This window comes from Sorex araneus, chromosome 4 (assembly GCF_027595985.1).
Source record: "Sorex araneus isolate mSorAra2 chromosome 4, mSorAra2.pri, whole genome shotgun sequence".
Taxonomy (NCBI): Eukaryota; Metazoa; Chordata; class Mammalia; order Eulipotyphla; family Soricidae; genus Sorex; species Sorex araneus.
Window position 1 is genome coordinate 46,782,841 of NC_073305.1, and position 17,589 is coordinate 46,800,429.

At 58.0% G+C, this 17,589-nt stretch overlaps 1 protein-coding gene across 3 annotated transcripts in view; it reads right to left on the minus strand.

The window, feature by feature from the left end:
- The window catches only part of CACNA2D2 (calcium voltage-gated channel auxiliary subunit alpha2delta 2), a 136,473-nt gene that overhangs the window by 19,781 nt on the left and 99,103 nt on the right, over positions 1–17,589 (minus strand). For all 3 annotated transcript variants that reach the window (XM_055136517.1, XM_055136518.1, XM_055136519.1), the window contains exons 4-6: positions 12,872–12,931; positions 6,308–6,352; positions 3,282–3,423 (exon numbers count right to left, since the gene is read on the minus strand). In XM_055136517.1, coding sequence (XP_054992492.1) covers positions 3,282–3,423; positions 6,308–6,352; positions 12,872–12,931 — 247 coding nt within the window. The remainder of the gene's footprint in view (positions 1–3,281; positions 3,424–6,307; positions 6,353–12,871; positions 12,932–17,589) is intronic.

A 17,589-nucleotide genomic window follows, 5' to 3' on the forward strand; every position in this document is an offset into this window, starting at 1 on the left:
TGGCCTGGCCCCTGCTGAGCCCCACCTGTGCCCCCAGACAACCTCAGTGGCGCTCAGCCTCCTGCCCAGGGTTCACCAGCCCCTTCAGGAGGCCTTCCTGGTCACTACCCTCTGTCCCTGCAAATCACCGAAGAAACAGCTCGGCCAGCACTTCCACAGGACAGGCAGGGCAGCTGTGGCTGCAGGTCCCGGCGAGGAGCCTCCCCTAGTGGCAGGGAGCTGCGACTGGGAGGCCTGTGCTCTGTGGAGCCTGCCACTGCTCCAGGCAGCTCACCCACTCAGCATGCACTCCAGGCCGTAGCCACAAGAAAGCAATTAAGGGCCCGATGATGGGGCTGGAATTATTCAGCTATTAAGGTACCTGATAAGCTGGAAGCCACTCAGCTCCATGATTAATCAACTGGGGCCAGGAGCGGGCAGGGGCGGGCGCGGGGGTTCTCGGAGGGGCAGCGGCTATGCCAAGAGCCTACTCAATACTGGCACACACACGCATGCACACACACACACGCACAAACACGTGCATGCACACACGTGCATGCACACACATGCTCACACACGTGGATGCATACACACATCGTACAGGAACACCTCAGCAACCCTCCCTGTCTCCAGCCAGGGATGCTCCCCCTTGGCCCAGATCCAGCAGGCTCTCCTGTGGTCATAGACACTCCTGTGGACATGACATGGAGTCCCTGCCATGGGGTCGCCCCACACCAGTTACCAAGCCTCCCTTTTCACTGACTTCTGGAGTTGCAGGTGTGGGTTCCCTAGGAAAACCAATCCACCCAAAGGGCCAGCTTCCTTCAGTGAATGGAGCCCAGCCTGCAGATCCCACACCTGGGGAGACTTGGGGCGGCCAGAGGCACCCACCAGAACCTCACCCTTCCCCCACCTCGTTCGGGACACTCCCTGATGTGCCTGGCACAGCTCACCTGTGCTGTGTGTCCCCCGTCTGTCCCCACAGTTATCTCTGCCTCTGGTTTCTTTGATTTCTTTCTTCTAGGTGCTCTGCCGACATCGCCCCCATTCCTAGCAAAGGTGCCCCTAACCAGTGCAAGCTGGAGAAGGCCTTCCAGAGGCCCTGTGCGATTCTCTGTACATGGGACCTTCCAGAGCAGATGACGGGTTGTGAGTAGAGATGGTCAAGATTCCCAGACTTTCTTACCTGCTTCCCCCTTTTCAGCAAAAGTCACCAAATGTTTCTTTCCCTGGAAATCTACCTTCCCTAGCAAATAAGAAGAAAGTACTCCTCAACTGTACCTGAGGCTTTGACTAACTCTTGGATCAGTCCAGCACCCACATTGGGAAAGCCAGGCCGAGAGGGTGCCCACACAGTCCTGGGCTCCTGCTCTACAAGTGTGAGGTTTCTACTACCTTCTTCGCCCTCTTTGTCCTCTGAGCCCCTGTTTGCTCCTCTCTGGCCCTGAGGTTTGGTTTGCCTCAGTTGACCATAAAGTGAAAACAAGCCTCATTCCTAGCCTTGGCTGTGCCTTTTGAACAGTATATGACGGTCCTGTTCCTAATTTAGAAACGGCATCGAGTAATTCTTTTCTGTTTATTTATTTATTTTTTTGGTGGGGGAAGGTTGACCACACCTGGCAATGCTCAGGGGTTGCTCCTGGCTCTGCACTCAGGAATTACTCTTGGTGTTGCTCAGGGGGCCATATGGGATGCTGAGGGATTAAATCTGGGTTGGCTGTGTGCTAGGCAAGCACCCAACTCCCTGTACACTAGCTATGAGTGATTTTCTCTTTAAGGGAAAAATAAAATTGCGCTCTGAACTATCATATACATAGTGCTGCCTGCTTAGCACGACCCCACACCAACCTTTCCTGGCCTCAGTTTCCCCATCTGCACAGGAGACTAAAGAGTAAATTGTCCTGGAAGCCCCTCCAGCAGCTGTGGGATGTTCCTGACTCAGCTTTAAGAGTCCAGAGACCTGGTGGGCGCGACCTGTAAGCTGTAGCTCCGCCCTGAGCACTTGCTGCCGGCCACGCAGGTGCGGACGCCCAACCCCACACACTCACGCACCCACGCATCCACGTACACACCATGCAGACTCGGGAAACGGGGACCATGCCCCCTCAGGCAGGCGATTACAGATTTAATTAAAAGTGACACAGTAAATAAAAAACATATAAAATGTAATTTGTGTGGGTAGCGAGGGGTGACTGGGGAGGGCGGCGTGGCTCCTGTTTTAATTAGCGTGCCTGCCTGTGATAGCGCCCCTTGGCTGGGAGGGCAGGTGGCCTGGGGGAGGCTGCAGAGGGGACCAGAGCAGGGCCTCCCTCAGGACCCTGGAAGAGTCCTTGCATGCTGGAGTCTCCCCAGCAGCCCTGGGGCCTCTACCTGCAGCCCCCTCCACCTCGTGGGTTCTTTGAATTCTGTTTATTTTTTTTGGGGGGGCACACCTGGTAGTGCTCAGGGACCATATACAGTGCTGGAATTCACACCATTGTGGTTAGAGCTACATGCAAGGCAAGTGCATTACTCTCTGGACTATCTTTCCGGCCTCTGGAATTCTGAGATGTAGCCACTGACCCCAGGGCCTGCTGCTGCCTGAGCTCCTGTGTGGTGCCCGACTCACCATCTCTGCACCCTCCACCTACTAAGTTCCTCCTCTTGCCGGACTTAGTTCCTTCTGGCTGGAGTGACTCGGGTTACCCCTTTGTGCAAAGCTGCCCGGTTGCTAGAGCTTGAAGTCTAAAGTAATCCCTCTCCCACCTCCCCACTCCCTCCCCAACACCCAACTTGAGTGGTTAGAGGGGGGTAAAGGGGGGATTCTGTCTATAGAGCTGGGGGCAGGGAGAGAGCAGCTGCAGGAGCAGGCAGGGATGTGCCAGTGAGGGCAGAGCAGTGTGTGTGTGTGTGTGTGTGTGTGTGTGTATGATGCATCCATTGCAGGCATGCGTGTGCACAGGGCTTGGCTGGGCTTTTTCACCCGCAGAGAATTAGCATTAGGCTGTGCCCGTGAGTGTCTGGATGCCAGCAGGAGGGTGGGCAAGTCTGAGGCGAGGTTGTTTTTTTTTTTTAAATTTTGTTTTTAGCCACACCCAGCAGTGCTGGGGCACCTTGTGGAGCCAAGGATCAAACTGGGGTTGGCCACATGCAAAGCAGGTGTCTTAAGCCCTGTTGGATCTGTCCAGACCCAAGGTGAGCATGTGTGACCTTGGGTGCAGGTGGGTGGCACTGGCCTGACACTGAGGCATGGCCATGCTGGGCAGTGGGGGGCAGGCCCCGGGAGTGGGGAGAGCTGCTCCGGTCCATGGTGCTGCACTCACAGCCTTTGTAGATGTCCGTGGGGATCTGCACAGCTGTGTAGGAATAGTTGACCTTGTTCTTGAAGTTTGAGTCCTCAATGAAGTCCAGCCTTAGGGTGCTGGCCTTGGACCCCCTCTCCATATCCTCAGTTTCAGGGTCGTCCTGTGGGAAGGGAACCCCCACCCCAGTAGCAATGTTAGGGCTCCGGCAGGGAGGAGAGCGCTGGAATCAAGGTAATGGGGCATTTAGAGACTATTGTGGAGGGGGAGTGCGGGGGGCGTGAGAGAGAGAGAGAGACAGACAGACAGAGAGATAGATAGAGAGAGAGAGAGAGAGAGAGAGAGAGAGAGAGAGAGAGAGAGAGAGAGAGAGAGAGAGCGCACCAGGGGTTCCCCCTTGCTCAGGAGGCCTCCTCGTCCCACCTTCCATAATCACAGATGCTGAACCCAAATTCCAGAGCCAAGTCTAATGACCCCTTCCCCACCTCCTTGGAAACCAGTTAGCAGGGAAGGAGGCCAGGCGAGTGGGGAGCAGCGCCTTGCTCCAGACCCCCTTTGTTCCCATGGGCCTAGCCCAGCCCCTGCATGGAGCCCTCTGGGATCAGACCTGGGTACCCTCACCCAGCTGGGGGAGGGGCAGCAGCCCTGCAGCAGCAGGACTGAAAGGCCCCGTTGACTTTCTAAAACGAGCTGCAGCCGTCTGACAGGTGCCAATTACGGCATCTCTCGGCTGGGCAGGCTAGGCATGCGCTGTGCGCCCCCGCCCACCACCACGGCTGGCAGGAGCAGGTCTGCCACTACAGTGGCGGGTGCCGCAGTCGAGTGGGGTGGGCAGGCCCAGTGCAGGTGTGCAAGGGGGAAGGGAAGAGAGGTACGGGAGGAAGGAGACAGGAGCCTGAAGCAGACAGAACCTGGGGGCTTTGTGCCCTCGGAGGAAGGGACAGAAGCAGTGGAACCAGCCACAGGCTCCCTCACTGCCCCCACCCCAGCCCCCAGTGATTTATCCTTCCCCCCAGGCTCATTTGGGTCCCGCCCCTGTTTCTGCCTCCAGGCATTGCTCAGTGCATCTTGTCTGGGAAAGGGTGATGGTACAGGATGGTCCTCCCCAGCCAGCCAGCTGTGCTCTCCCTTCCCTAGGAGGGCTCTGGGTTCACCCTCAGCCTGGGGATGTGGGGGGATCCTTGCCGCTTGGGAGCTCAGAGGGACCTGCAGCAAATACTCTTTCCACCTCTGGGCAATGTTCTACAGCAACCCCACGCCATCGACTGCTCTGACTGCCCCAGCCCTCGGCCCCGGGGGAACCCACCAAAGCCCTTGGATTTGGGAAAAAGCTGGGAGTGGGGTGGGGTCAGCCACCAAGCATGGAGGCCGAGGCCGGACGGAGCAGGGAGCTGCCACCTCTGCGTGGCGCCACTCACGTTCCGGAGGAGCAGGAGGCGCGGGAGAAGAAAGCCTCGAAATGTCAGCGGCACATGAAGGGCGGTGGGAAATTTAATCTCCCAACTTTCCCAACTAATGTGACATTTGGATTCCGTTCTGATAAGCTATCAGCTGGCGAACTTTTTCTTTCCTTCTCTTCCCCCCACCCCCACCTTCTGGCTGGCAATTTAAAAGCAAATGGTCTAGAAAGATCTCTAACTGTACCTCTGGCAAAGATTAAAAAACAAAAAACAAAAACCCAAAAAACAACACAACAAGCTGGGGAGTCGGCAAATGTGTTCCTGACGCTATTTATACCAGGGCCTTGCTTGCCCCAAGGCCTCCAGCCCTGACCAAGGCCCACCACGTGCCCGGGGGCGGGGAGGGGTATGGGGGGGGTGTTGCAAGTGGAGTGGGGCAAGGAGTCAGGGGTTAGGGGGTCTGGATCTAGTTTGGGGCTGCTGGGAGCAGGAATTCAGGATGTCCTGATGGGAGGCTGGGCGCAGCTCGGCCAAGGAGCCCCCCAGTGGACCGAAGCCACCCCCAGACTCAGAGGCTTTATGAGCGGGCAGCCGCAGTCTCCTGGTTTATATTTAATGCACTGATTGCTAAAATTACAGCCCGCTGCTGAGGGGGGTAAGGAATTAGATTCAGGGTCTAATTAAAGGTTCGCTCTTCATTTGAATTTCAGATTCCAGCTTTAATTTTAGCAACTTCTCTGGGAGCCATGGAGGCTTAGCTAGGCGGACGCACACCTGCTTTAGCCCCGCCCCTCCTCCTCGGGGCCCTGCCTCCCACCCCCTCCCTGTTGGGGTCCCCCAAGCTAGTCCAGTTTCAGGCACCCCCAGAGGGATCCTGCTCAAGCCGGCCTGACTTCTGCGGTCAGTGCATGCTCTGCTCACCCCAAGAGGCCCCCTACCCTCAATCCCTGGCTGATGGGAGAAGATAGGACTTGGGGGTCTTGCACCAGCTGGTGCAGGTGGAGTGGTCGACTGTTCTGTCTGCGGGGGCCACAGTCTACTCCGAGTGCCCTGCACCTCGGGAGCTCCTGTTGCCTCAGCAGGTGCCCCCACTCCCCAAGATATCATACACGGTTCACCTGAGTCCTCTGGCGAAGGGACTTCCCTGGGAGGCTCAAGTCCATCAGTGACAGAGGCAGGAGGGCAGAGCCACTCTGGGCTCTGTGTGGGACCCCTTGCCTGCACCAGGGACCTCCTCTCCATCTGAGGAGTAGGCACAGGGCTGGACTGCCACTGCCTCTGTTGTCTGGGGTGCACGGATGCACAGGGCTAGCAGGGGTGGGGTGGGAGGGCATGTGTGAGACTGGGGCTCCCTCCCCCACCTGAGAGACACCTGGACAACGCTGCCCTTAGCTTTCTGCCCTGACCCCACATTGCTCCCTCCCCTTGTCCTTCCGGCACCCCAGCTGACCTGGAGGAGGAAAGTGGGGTCTGGGCATGCCCCAGCCTGGAGGGGTGAGGCCTCAAGGGAATCATGGGTGGCGTGGGCTGGAGGCTGTGGGGGTGTGGGCCACATCAGCTCTGCAGGACTGGGCTCTGAGTCTGAACACCCCTTTATGGCTAAGGCCCAGGGAGGGGAGTGTGTCTTTGCCAGGTGGGGACACTCACCAGCTCAGCATCAGCCTTGGCATCGTAGTATAAGATGTCTTCCTCCTGGTGGGCGAGAGAGAGACCTCAGCCCTCACGTTACGGTCTCCGGCAGCCCGTCCCCGCACCCCGGCTGCCACCAGGGAGAGCTGCATGAGTCACACGTGCAGTGCCCTCCCTGCACCCCACCAGGACCATATGACGGGGGCCTCCCAGAGTCCAGTGCCGGGGTCCCTGGCTCACGGCGGGCCAGGAGACTGAGGCGTCCTGTGTGCAGAGGCGGGACCAGGATGAGGAAGACGGGAAGCAGCCGAGTGTGGGGAAGAGTGAAATAATGACTCGACACTGCATCTTCCAATTTCTTCTATTAAAAAGCCTGCTCATTACGGGCATGTACTTATTAATTATCTGTGATTTGTTGTGAAATACAAGGGGGTTTACACAACAGGAGCGGCAGACAACAGAACCCGGCCCCCGCGCTGCCTCAGGCCCTCGGCTGCCGGCGCTGCCCCTCCCCCTCCCCCCAGCCCTGCTGCCCGCCTGGGTTCTGGGCCATCTGCACGTCATAATCACCGGCCACCCCGGGGACCCGTAACACAAACGGGCTAATTTCCTGTTTAATGATCTTTAATCAGAACTGAGCACGGCTGACAGAGGCCGCCAGAAGGTGAACCTGGTGGCATCAAGTGCCGCCCGCTCAGCAGAGGCCGCCCCGTGCCGGCCCCCATGGCCCCGTGGCCAGTAGGGGAGCCAGGCCTGGGATCTGAGTCACTCCTGGGGTGCACGGCGGGGTTCCCACGCCAGACCTGCTACAGAGTTGGCGACCTGGGCTCTGTTTCTTTGTGGTTGCCAAACAGGGTGATGACCAAGTGGAACCTCCAAGGCCTGGCACATGGTGAACACAGAGGCCACTACACAGTCAGTGGACAAAGCTGTCTTGGTCACCCACTGCCTCAGCCTGGCTGGGCCCTAGGTGCTGTGTGACCGCAGGGCGGTGCTGTTCCCTCTCTGAGCCCGGCCTCCTCCTGCTGGGAGGAGCTGGCTGTAGTGCCCCGCTGGGCCTGAGGCATAGGTCCCAGGTGGTCCCAGATGGTCTCCCTCAGAGATCTGGGGTGTGGGTCCCTGGCTGGACCTGGACGCACAGTCCTCGCATTCTGCCACACTGAATTTTTTCCTGGCAATAGGCTTGCATAGATGACAACCTCTTTTGGGGGGTGTGGGATGGGGAGCACATCCAGGGGAGATGCTCATGTTATTCCCCGTCTGGTGCTGGGGTAGAATCCGGAGCTCCCACATGCAAAGGCTCCAGCGCTTTCAGCCCTCAGGGGCCCCCAAGACCACAACCTCTTGCTGAACCAAGGGTCAAAGGCCAGTTTTGGTCCCTGGGGGCATCCCTGGGAGTATGCCCACACCTCATACTCAGGCTGACAGCCCTCGACCCCCGTCCCAGGGGGATGAGAGGCTTGGTACCCTTGCTCTAGCTGTTTGCCAGACTCATCCCCACCCCCACCACCGCCCTCCAGTCCCAGAGGGCTGGAGCCCAGGTGGGTACCAGGGAAGGGGCTGAGCAGGGCCCGGCTCTGGGGTGCTTGGCCTTCCCCTGTGCGCGCCTCTGACCAAAGTACGTAATGAAAGCTGACATCACATCAAACACAATAAGGAGTTTCGGTTGATGAAGATCATTCCTGAACACACAAACCCATTAAACCGAGGGGGAGAAATATCAATTCAACACACTCGCTGGCGAAAAGAAAATGTGATTTGTTATCTAAAAGGGGGTTATAAACATGGTTCTGATGCTCTTTCCCTTCATAATGAAAACAGGCGGGCGTGGTGGGAGGACTGCAGATGAGAACGAGAACGCGGGGCTGCATTCTCCAACTTTGGGGGCAGACCTTCTGCAAGGACGCGAAAGAGTGCGGGAGGTGGGTGATGGTGTCCTGCCTGCAGTGGGCTATCCCTGGGGCACTTGGAACCCAGTCTGGCACCCCGACAGCCCTGCGGCTCCCCCCATTTCTCTGTCCCTCCTGCTGTCTCAGGAGCTCGGCCAAGTGTCAGATACTGGGGCACAGGGAACATGGAGGGAGCGGCTTGTGCCTCCCAGGAGGCTTCCCTGTGTCCTGCAGACTGTGGGAAGGCTCAAAAATCGGCTCCTTGCTCTTTAGGGGCTCAGGTACACGTGGCGGCACTGACCTCAAGAGGCCTGGCCCAGCCCCTCCTCGGCGGAGCGAGCAGCACACAAGCCCATTGTCAGCATCTGGGAGCCCGTAGTTGTTGGTGGTGGCAAGATGGGGCCAGCAGACGCAGGGTCCCTGGGGAGGCCACCTTGGGTGTGCTTTGGTTTCTGCAGTGCCCAGTATCTACACCAGGGCCCCGCCCACTGGATGGACAGGGTCCTGTGCCACCTGCAGGTTGTGGGCAGGGGCTTGGCAGTGGGTCCTGGCCTCAAATCCTCACTGGAACCTACCGACACTGGGATGCTGAACAGGGAGTGAAGAGCCCTGTCTCCCCAGTGGGGATGCCTGTAGTAATCCCATCTCTCAGGAGGCAAGGGTGTCTCCTGCAGCCTCAAGAGGGGGGATCTGGGGACCTGGACTCCCCTTATTCAATCAGGAAGAGGGGGTGTGAAGAGGACAGGGCTTCCCCGGGGACTGTAGCCAAGCCTTTCCCCAGCAGGGTCTCTGTGTGCACCCTGCAACCCAACGGCAGCGCCTGGGGTGGGAGGGCGTCCCGCTGACTGGGGGCACACCACAGACCCTTGCTCCAGCTGTCTGACACTTTAGCTTCAATCTTCCCAAGCTGAGCGGGAGGAACACGCTCCACCCCCCAGTGCACAGCTACCCCTGGGGATGGGGGGTGGGGGGGAAGGGGCTGGGTCAGATGACACAGTCTCTCTGTAGCCAGAACCGTGGGAGACAGTGTTGGCAGGTGGGGTTTGGGTGGTAAGTGACATGGGGTGAGTGGGGGGAGTGGAGAAGGGAAGGTGACTCCAGAGGGGTGACCAGGCCTCACACAGGGCCAGAACTAGCTCGGCTCAGAGGATGCTTTCCGAGAGAGCTGTCTGAAGACCTCCACAGCCTGCTTTGGAGTTCCTGGCAGAGCCCCCTCTCCCCACAGCCTTAGTCTCCCCTTGCACGCTCCTGGCACGGGACCACCGCCCTCCACAACCTTTCTGAAGCTCCAGCATTGACATGGAGGCTGGGGGCAATGGCTTCCCCTGCATCTCCCAGCCCTGATTTGGCCCAGCTCCTCCCTGGGGACACTGCTGGAGTCAGATAATGCTGGCATGATGGAGGGCTGGCGTCAGGCTGTGTCCAGCAGGTGAGCATCTCCACCTGCCTTAACTGTCCGGGTACCAGGACACCTGCTGCCTCTCTGTGCTCCCCAGGTGTCCTTTTGCCTGGGGACCATGGGCTGTGGTCACTGACTCCCTGCTCTACCGCCTTGTATCCAGTACCTGCTCTGTACCCTTGTCCTGGGAAGGTGGGTGAGGGAGGTCCTCAGGGTCTCTGAAGGTCACAGGGAAAGATCTGCTTCCACGGGTGGGGGTGTGCCAGGGAGAAAGACAACTTTCCTTCCCAGTCCTAAATTGTCATTCCCTCTTCCCCAGCCTGGACAGTCCTGAAGGACAGCTGCCACCAGCTCTCTTCTTGCTAGGCTGCCAGGCCATTGGCACAATGCGTCCAGCCGGCTGTGTGGGTGCAGTAGCTGACCCTGTGCTGGGAAGGGCGCTGCCTACGGCTCCACCTTGTCTAAGCAGTTGGCGGGACAGATAACCAGGAGGCCACTCATAGACCGAGCAAGGGCAGCAGGGCTGGGGCATCTCTAGTGCAGCCTGGGGGATGGAGGCCAGCTTGAGCCCATACCGGCCTGACCCCCCGACAGGAGGAGCTGAGGCGGAAAGGGCAGGAAAGCTAGGTGGAGCATAAGTTTTTCTATCCAATATGTTTTTATTTTGGAATTTTTTTTTTTCTTTTTGGGTCATACCTGGCGATGCACAGGGGTTACTGGCTCTGCACTCAGGAATTACCCCTGGCAGTACTCAGGGGACCATATGGGATGCTGGGATTTGAACCCGGGTTGGCTGCATGCAAGGCAAACGCCCCACCCGCTGTGCTATCGCTCTAGCCCCAATATGTTTTTATTTTGGGGGGGTGTTGGGTCACACTCAGTGGTGCACATGACTTACTCTTGGGTCTGTGCTCAGGGATCACTCCTAGTGGTGTTTGGCGGCCCATATGGGGTGCCGAGTATTGAACCTGGGTCCGTGGCATGCCAGGCAAGCGCCTTACCTTTCGCACTATCTCTCCAACTTGCTCTGTCTCCTGTTTTCCAGTTCCTGTACCTGCCCTGCACCCTTGTCCTGGGAAGGTGTGTGAGGGAGGTCCTCAAGGTCCAGAGAGGGAGGGGCTGATGGGCTGGGCAGGGCACAGCCTCACTGGGACAAGTCGGGCTCAGAAGAGACAGGGTGGAGGACGGGGCTGTGTGTGGAGCCTAGGTGGCGGGGAGGGATGCACAAGAGGCAGATCAGCCAGAACATAGGGCTTGGCAGCTGAGGAGCCCGGCAGGGGTTACCTGCAGGCGGGAACACGGATGAGCTGGTGGCTGCCATCCTGGCTCTGGGCAAGGGGCTGATGAGACACAGAACCCAGTGATGGGCCGCTGCTGTAAGGAGGAAAAAGGGCCAGGTCTGGGGTGGGCGACTGGCTTAGGGAATCCTGTGCTCCTGGGAAGACTCGAGCAACCCAGGCCCACTATGCTCTTGGTATGCTGGGGCCAGGCTGGCCTGGGGTTTGAACAGACTGATGGGGATCTAGATCATAGCATGAACCCCCCAGCACCTGACAGCCTGCTTGTGAGTGGCCGCCCCCAACAGGTAAGCTTGGGGGGAAGGGGGTCTACCACTCTGTGCCCATGTGTTTGTCAGTTAAACAGGGATGACAACCTCATCGTCTCCTGATGCCAGGCCGAGAGCCAATGAGGGTCTGCCCTCTGGGCTCTGGGGTCCTGTCACTGAGGGTGTTTTGTCCTGGCTTGAGCAGAGACTGTCTGCGCCCCCAAGTGCCAGGGCTGCTGCTGTGGAGAACAGTGGGCCGTGCCAAAGGGTCTGGTCCTGGGGTTTCATCACCATTGGTAGTAAGTCTTGGAGGAACCTGCCTCAGTTTACCTTCTAGCTAACTGTGACTCTGAGATGCGACCAAACAGAAAGGGTGAAGAAACCTTTGTAGCCACTGCCCATAGCAAATGTAGCAACCTGAGTTTGTGAGGGACGCCTTGGGTGCAGGCGGGGGTCAGTGGCTCGGCTTCCCTCCCGCAGTCTGGCCATGCCACTCACTCTCCAGACGGTTCTAACTATATCGGCGCTCACGCCTCCGCTCCACCACGGGGAGGCGAGGATTCTGTGGCTGCGGCAGCTGGTCCCCTCAGTTTTGTGGCTGTGCAGGCCTGATCCCAGTCTGGGGGCCTCCCGAGTGGGGGAGGATGGAGCCCCCACATTCCATGTTGCTCTTCCCCGCTTGTCCTTGGAGCTGGGTTCCCAGATTCTCGAAAAGCCAAGCTCGTGCCCCCACTTCTTCTGAGCAGGGGGTAGGGAGGGGAGAGCTGAATGCTGGGCTCCACTCAGGCCTATTCTTCCCCTTAACCACGTCCTCGTGGGGACGCACATGCCTGCAGCTCAGGAGGGGCCCGCCAAGTGTGGGCAAGGAAGGGCACGGCGCTGCATGGTACATCTCTCCCTCTCACAGGCCCCGGACTCTGCTCCCGTCAAAGTCTCTGACTTGAAAGTTAGCAGCTTTTAAACATCATTATTTTGGGACATGCCTAGCAGTGTTGGGGCTACTTCAGGCACCATGCTTGAGGGGTTGTCCTGGGGGGCCATGTGGTGGCGGCGATCCAGCCCATGCAGTGTGTGCTCAGGCCCTGAGCTACCTCCATGGCCCTAGAGAATCTGCTTCCTCATCAAACCAGACAAGAGGCTTCTTTTTTCTTCTTTTTTCCCCCCACACCCAGCAGTGCTCACTCCTGGCAGGCTCAGGGGACCATATGGGGTTCCAGGGATTGAACCTGGGTTGGCCAAGTGCAAGGCAAGCACCCTACCTGCTGGACTATTTTCTCCGGTCTCAGACAGAGAAGAGGCTTCTTACCTTGGCATCTTAGCCTCTCTGCCCTCCTGCCAGGAGCCTGCAGCCCCCGGGGAGGGGAAAAGCTCAACTCAGACCTGCAGGAACATGCTAATGAACCTGATTCTGGCTGCAGGGGAGCGGGGGGCCCTCTCCAGTGCCCCATCCAGGTCGGCATGCTGAACTTTACTCCAGGACTTCTTCACTGCCAAGGGGACGCCAGCTTTGGGGAATATTCTTTAAAGCAGCCTATCCACCCCAGTCGGGGAACACTGCGGCTCCTCTAGGGCAGAACAAGAGGTTCCCCCTGTCCCAGCAGGTAGGGGAGCCTGAAAGGATTACTGAGTGTTGGGTTCCCAGCTCCATTCCAGAGAGGCCTTGGTCCCCCTCAGTGGGTCAGGGCAGTACCCCACCCCCTACCCACTTCCCACTAGCAAGGGACCGGGGCGGGTCCTGTGGTTCTTACTTTGATGTTGTCCTGCCAGCGGTGGGATTTCTGGAAATTCTCTGCAGCATCAGCCAAGTTCTGAGGGAGAGAGCACAAGGAAGAGAGCCATGAGGAAGGCCAATGAAAGCCCCTAAGTCTTTTATTATTCTTTTATTATTTTCATCTTGTTATTATTTGCTTTGTAGAGATCGAACTCAGGACATCCCATACTGTCCAGCTGAGTCCCATGTCCATCCCTAAGCCTTTTATTGTATTATTATTATTTTTATTTTGGGACCACACCCAGCTGTGCTCAGGGCTTACTCCTAGCTCTGCACTCAGGGATCACTCCTGGAGGGGTTGGGGTACCATATGGGATGCTGAAGATCGAACCTGGTTTGGCCGTGTGCAAGGCAAGCTCCCTACCCTCTGTACTATGGCTTTGTCCCAGCCCCTTTTATTATCATTTGTGCATGGCATGGGGGGAGTTGGGCCATACCCAGCTGTACTCAGGGATTACTCCTGGCTCTGTGCTCAGGGTCGCTCCTGGTGGGGCTCAGGGAGCATATGCCATAAGAGATCAAACAGGGTTGGCAAGCAAGCACCTCACCCACTGTACTATTGCTCTGCCCCCTGCACCTGCTTTACTGGTTCCATTCTCTGCCCAATTCCGCCTGGTTCTCTTCTGGGTCTACTTGCCCTCAGCCTCTGACCTCAGGGCCCGCTATTCCTGGTTGCCTCCGACATCTTTTTTCCAATTCTGGCCCCTTCAGAGCTCCTAGCTACCTTCCTGGGGTGACCCTCAGGCCCACTTGGGCTCATTATACTGGCATGGATCCTAGCCCCTGAAACCTGTGCCCACAGTTCCAGCCCGATCCATGCAGACCACCTCCTGTTCCACCCTGTCAGCCGCTCTCTCTCGCTTCATTGTTGTCTTTCACCATCTATCTGTCCTACACATGGTACTTGGGCCTTCAAAACGTGGACCAAATTCCATGCCCTCAAACTCACCAGTTGCTCTGCACATAAAGAGTGAAGCTTTCCTGAGCCCCCAGGTCTACCTGTGCCTTGCTCTGTCCCTCTACTTGTACCTTGGGACTCTCAGCATGGACACTGCACCCTGACCTCAGACCTGGGGACGTGCCTGCAGCCACGCCCTCAGTGACATTTCCTGTCACAGTGTTGACGTACTTTGAGGGGTGAGCCCTGGGCAATCACTGCACCCCCCCAAGGGTGTTCCCTTGCCATGTTAAAACTGGCCTCATAAGGCTGCCCTTCTAACTGGGCCAGGGCCTTGAGGAACTCTCCTGCCCCACCTTTGCCCTGGCCTGGGAGTGCCGGCAACTTTCTGCTTTCAGAAGAGCTTCTGACCCTGGGATTCCCAGGCCCCGCAAACATGGGGGCTGCTGGCCCCACCAGCTCCCAGGCATCACCCCCCTTCCCGGCTCCTTGAACTCATAGGGGCCCCTGAGGGTTCCAAGGCCCGGGTCAGCCCGCTGACTCGTGAATAACGGAGTTGCAATAGCCACAGCGAAAGGATTACTTTTAATCCTCAGTAACGATCAAGCCATTATTATTTTTTCAGTGTTACAGATCAATCAGTCCATCCCTGGGCGCTGGACGTGTGGGAACTGCTAAACGCGCAGCCTGGCGGTGCGGGGGGAAGGGCAGCAGCAGCTGGATAGGGCTGGAGTGCGCAGGCCAAGGCAGGCTGGGGATGGGGGCGGGGGGGCGGGGGATGGGATGAGAGGTGAGGGATTGGGAACCCCCTATGAAGGCTTAAGTGATGAGTCTGGCCTAGATTCAGTCCTGACTTCCTTGAGCACATGCACCCCCCACCTCCCCCCATGACACCACCCTGGGCCTCAACTTCCTGCCTTTAATTGGAGAATGACTGGCCCCCTCAGGGGTGGGGAGGATCTCACGCAGCCCCACTGCTCCAAGCCTGCCCATAGTGGCCTGTGCCCTGGGGTTTCTCACTGCTCCTGCCTCTCCCGTGGGGGGGTCCCTGAAGGTCTGGGCGGAGGAGGAAACTGAGGCCCAGAAATGAAGGAAGAACACCCCTGGCTGGAGGCAAATGCGCTTCCTTCCTGTCCCTGACCCCAAATGCCTGTTCCCAAAACCCTGGCTCCCCGCCCTCCAGTCTGGTTCTGCTCTGAAGACCTTTCTCATTCTGGCCCCCCATGTCCCCTACTCCCCCGGATTCTCGCCACTCACCTCTGGCCTGGTTTACCACTCCCTGACGCCCCCACCATGCAGGACATCTTCACTTAAACCACTTTCCTCTCTTTCACTCCCTGACTCCTGCCAGCCCCCATCTTTCTCATCACAGTACCCAGGGAACCCTCAACCATGCCTTTTCTCTCTCTTGAGCTCTGTGCTGGGCGTGGCCTTCTCTGCTAACTGCTGGGCTGACAGCCTGGCCAGGCACACAGTAAGTGCATAAAGGAACATCTGCTCAATCTAGGTCAGTGTCTGTGACCTGGGAGAAGCGTGGTGTGACCCCAGGTGTGCAAACCCCGAATCCCTCTGAGTCTCTTCTCATCTCCCTGGGGCTTGGGCTGCCTGGGCGGGGAGGGTGGCTTGCCCGTCTTGGCCAGGCAGTGGAACCGTGGTGGAATGGCTGAGCCGGGCTGCTCACGGCCAGGTCCATCACGAGAACAGCGGGCATTTCAGATGCAATTATCAGGAGTTTCACTTAACAATCAATTTCCCTCAGCTCTGTGAACTGTTCTTAGAGGAAAAGGCAAGAAAGAGGAGGGCTGGTAGTGTGCTGGGCGAGGGACAAAGCTCCCCCGGGGAGCAGCCCCCCACAGACTCCTTCAAATTTCACTAAGTTAAATTGCTGTGGAGCTGAGAGGCAGCCGATGAACCTGAAATGAGGGACCTGGGGCCACAGTGGGGGCCCCTCAGAGGCCGGATCCAGGAGGGAGGGCCTCTGCCTGCCCGGAGGGGTAGGGCTAGCGCGGGGGCTGGAATCCTTGATTTCTCCATCCTCTTTGAGGCCACGCTTACCCATGCAGGGTGCCCTCACTTTCCTTTGCCGCCCCCCCCACCCCGACTTCTGCCCCCTTCCACCTGACCGCTCCTCCCTACCAGCCGAGGTTGGTCAGGCCTAGACAGCAACGGCCCATCAATCAGGATTTTCTTGGTGCTGTCCAGAGGGAAGGGCTGTATGGCTGTTTGGGACTTAATTAGTGGAAGCTACTCCCTCTTCCAAGAAGACAGGAGAGGCTTAGGATGAAAGGCGCTGAACCTGTGGGGTGCCGGATATTGAGATCTGGGCTGGGGATACTGAGATCTGCAGCTGTGGTGGGGGCTTGATGGTGGAAGCCAGAAGCGGTGAGTCCCAGCCCTGAGAACACTCCCCGGGGGCTGCAAGGAAGGTACCAAGGATGGAGAGACACCAGACACGGCTGGCACCTGCCTGGGTACCTCCCATCCAACACAGAGCCCTTCCTGCCTTCTCACAGCAGTACTGACAGGTGGGAACTTTCATTTCCCTAAATCACAGATGCAAGGACTAGGGCTCAGGGCATTCGTGCCACTGTTCCAGGCCCCTGATGAGGAAGGAAGCGGTGGAGGAGGCAACAAATCCAGGTGTAACACACACTGCCCCCAGGGGGCACCACTGAGCACCCAGCCTGTGAAAAACAATAAAACCTCAAAACAATCCAGGTCTGCCCAGGCTCTTGGGCTGTGAAAGCATGGGTCCATTTGGTTTGGCTCAGGCTCTTTTTTTTTTTTCTTTTTGGGTCACACCTGGCGATGCACAGGGGTTACTCCTGGCTCTGCACTCAGGAATTACCCCTGGCGGTGCTCAGGGGACCATATGGGATGCTGGGAATTGAACCCGGGTCGGCCGCGTGCAAGGCAAACGCCCTACCCGCTGTGCTATCGCTCCAGCCCCTGGCTCAGGCTCTTTTCCAGGAGAGGGGAGCCATCACTCAAGTCTTCACGAATGATGCTCGGAGCCCACTCCCCAACGCTGGTGTCACTGGGCCTAGACCCTAGCAGGGACTAGCACGAGCGTGCCAAAACCTCTGTCTAGCCCCGCCCCATCACTGATGCTATCACTTCCTCCTGCACCCGCCTCTCACCCACCCCGCGGGTCCTGTATTAGCTCTGTATTGTGCACTGATAGATACTAAATACAGATTTCCAATTTCCAGAGCTGTTATGGTCTAATGAGTAAATAATATACATATTTAAAACTGTCTAAAAACATATCTGCATAATTAAAATATCTGCATAATAATGAAGCAAGATGCAGTTTAGCAAGTTTAGCTGGAGGCCCCAGGGCTGACAATAGAGCAAGGCATGCAGGTGGGGGTGAGGGCTGATCTTGCAGGGCCTCCTTCCTACCACCTCCACCTGAGGGCGCTTGTGTCTGTTTATCCCCTACCTGCTCCAGGCAGATGCCACGGCATCAGGGACCACAAGATTCCCAGTTTGGCTCCGATCCTGCACAAGATTGGCCGGGGAGGAGCCACATCGCCAGGCGGCCCCAGCTCTCTTACTTTGGCAGGTAGCTCTGCTCCCCTGATGGGCAGGACCACAGGGGCCAGACAGAGAGGCTGAGCAGGACATGTGGCTTGCACAGGACACGGTGGCGGACTGCCTGGGGTCCTGCCTTCCTGCCAGGCACACTGTGCACCTGCCCATTACCAGGTCTCCTGGGCACCTGCACTTGGCCTTGCCCTTTGGGTCTCCCCAGGACCCCCCCTCTCTCTTTTTAGTTTTTGGGCCAATCCAGT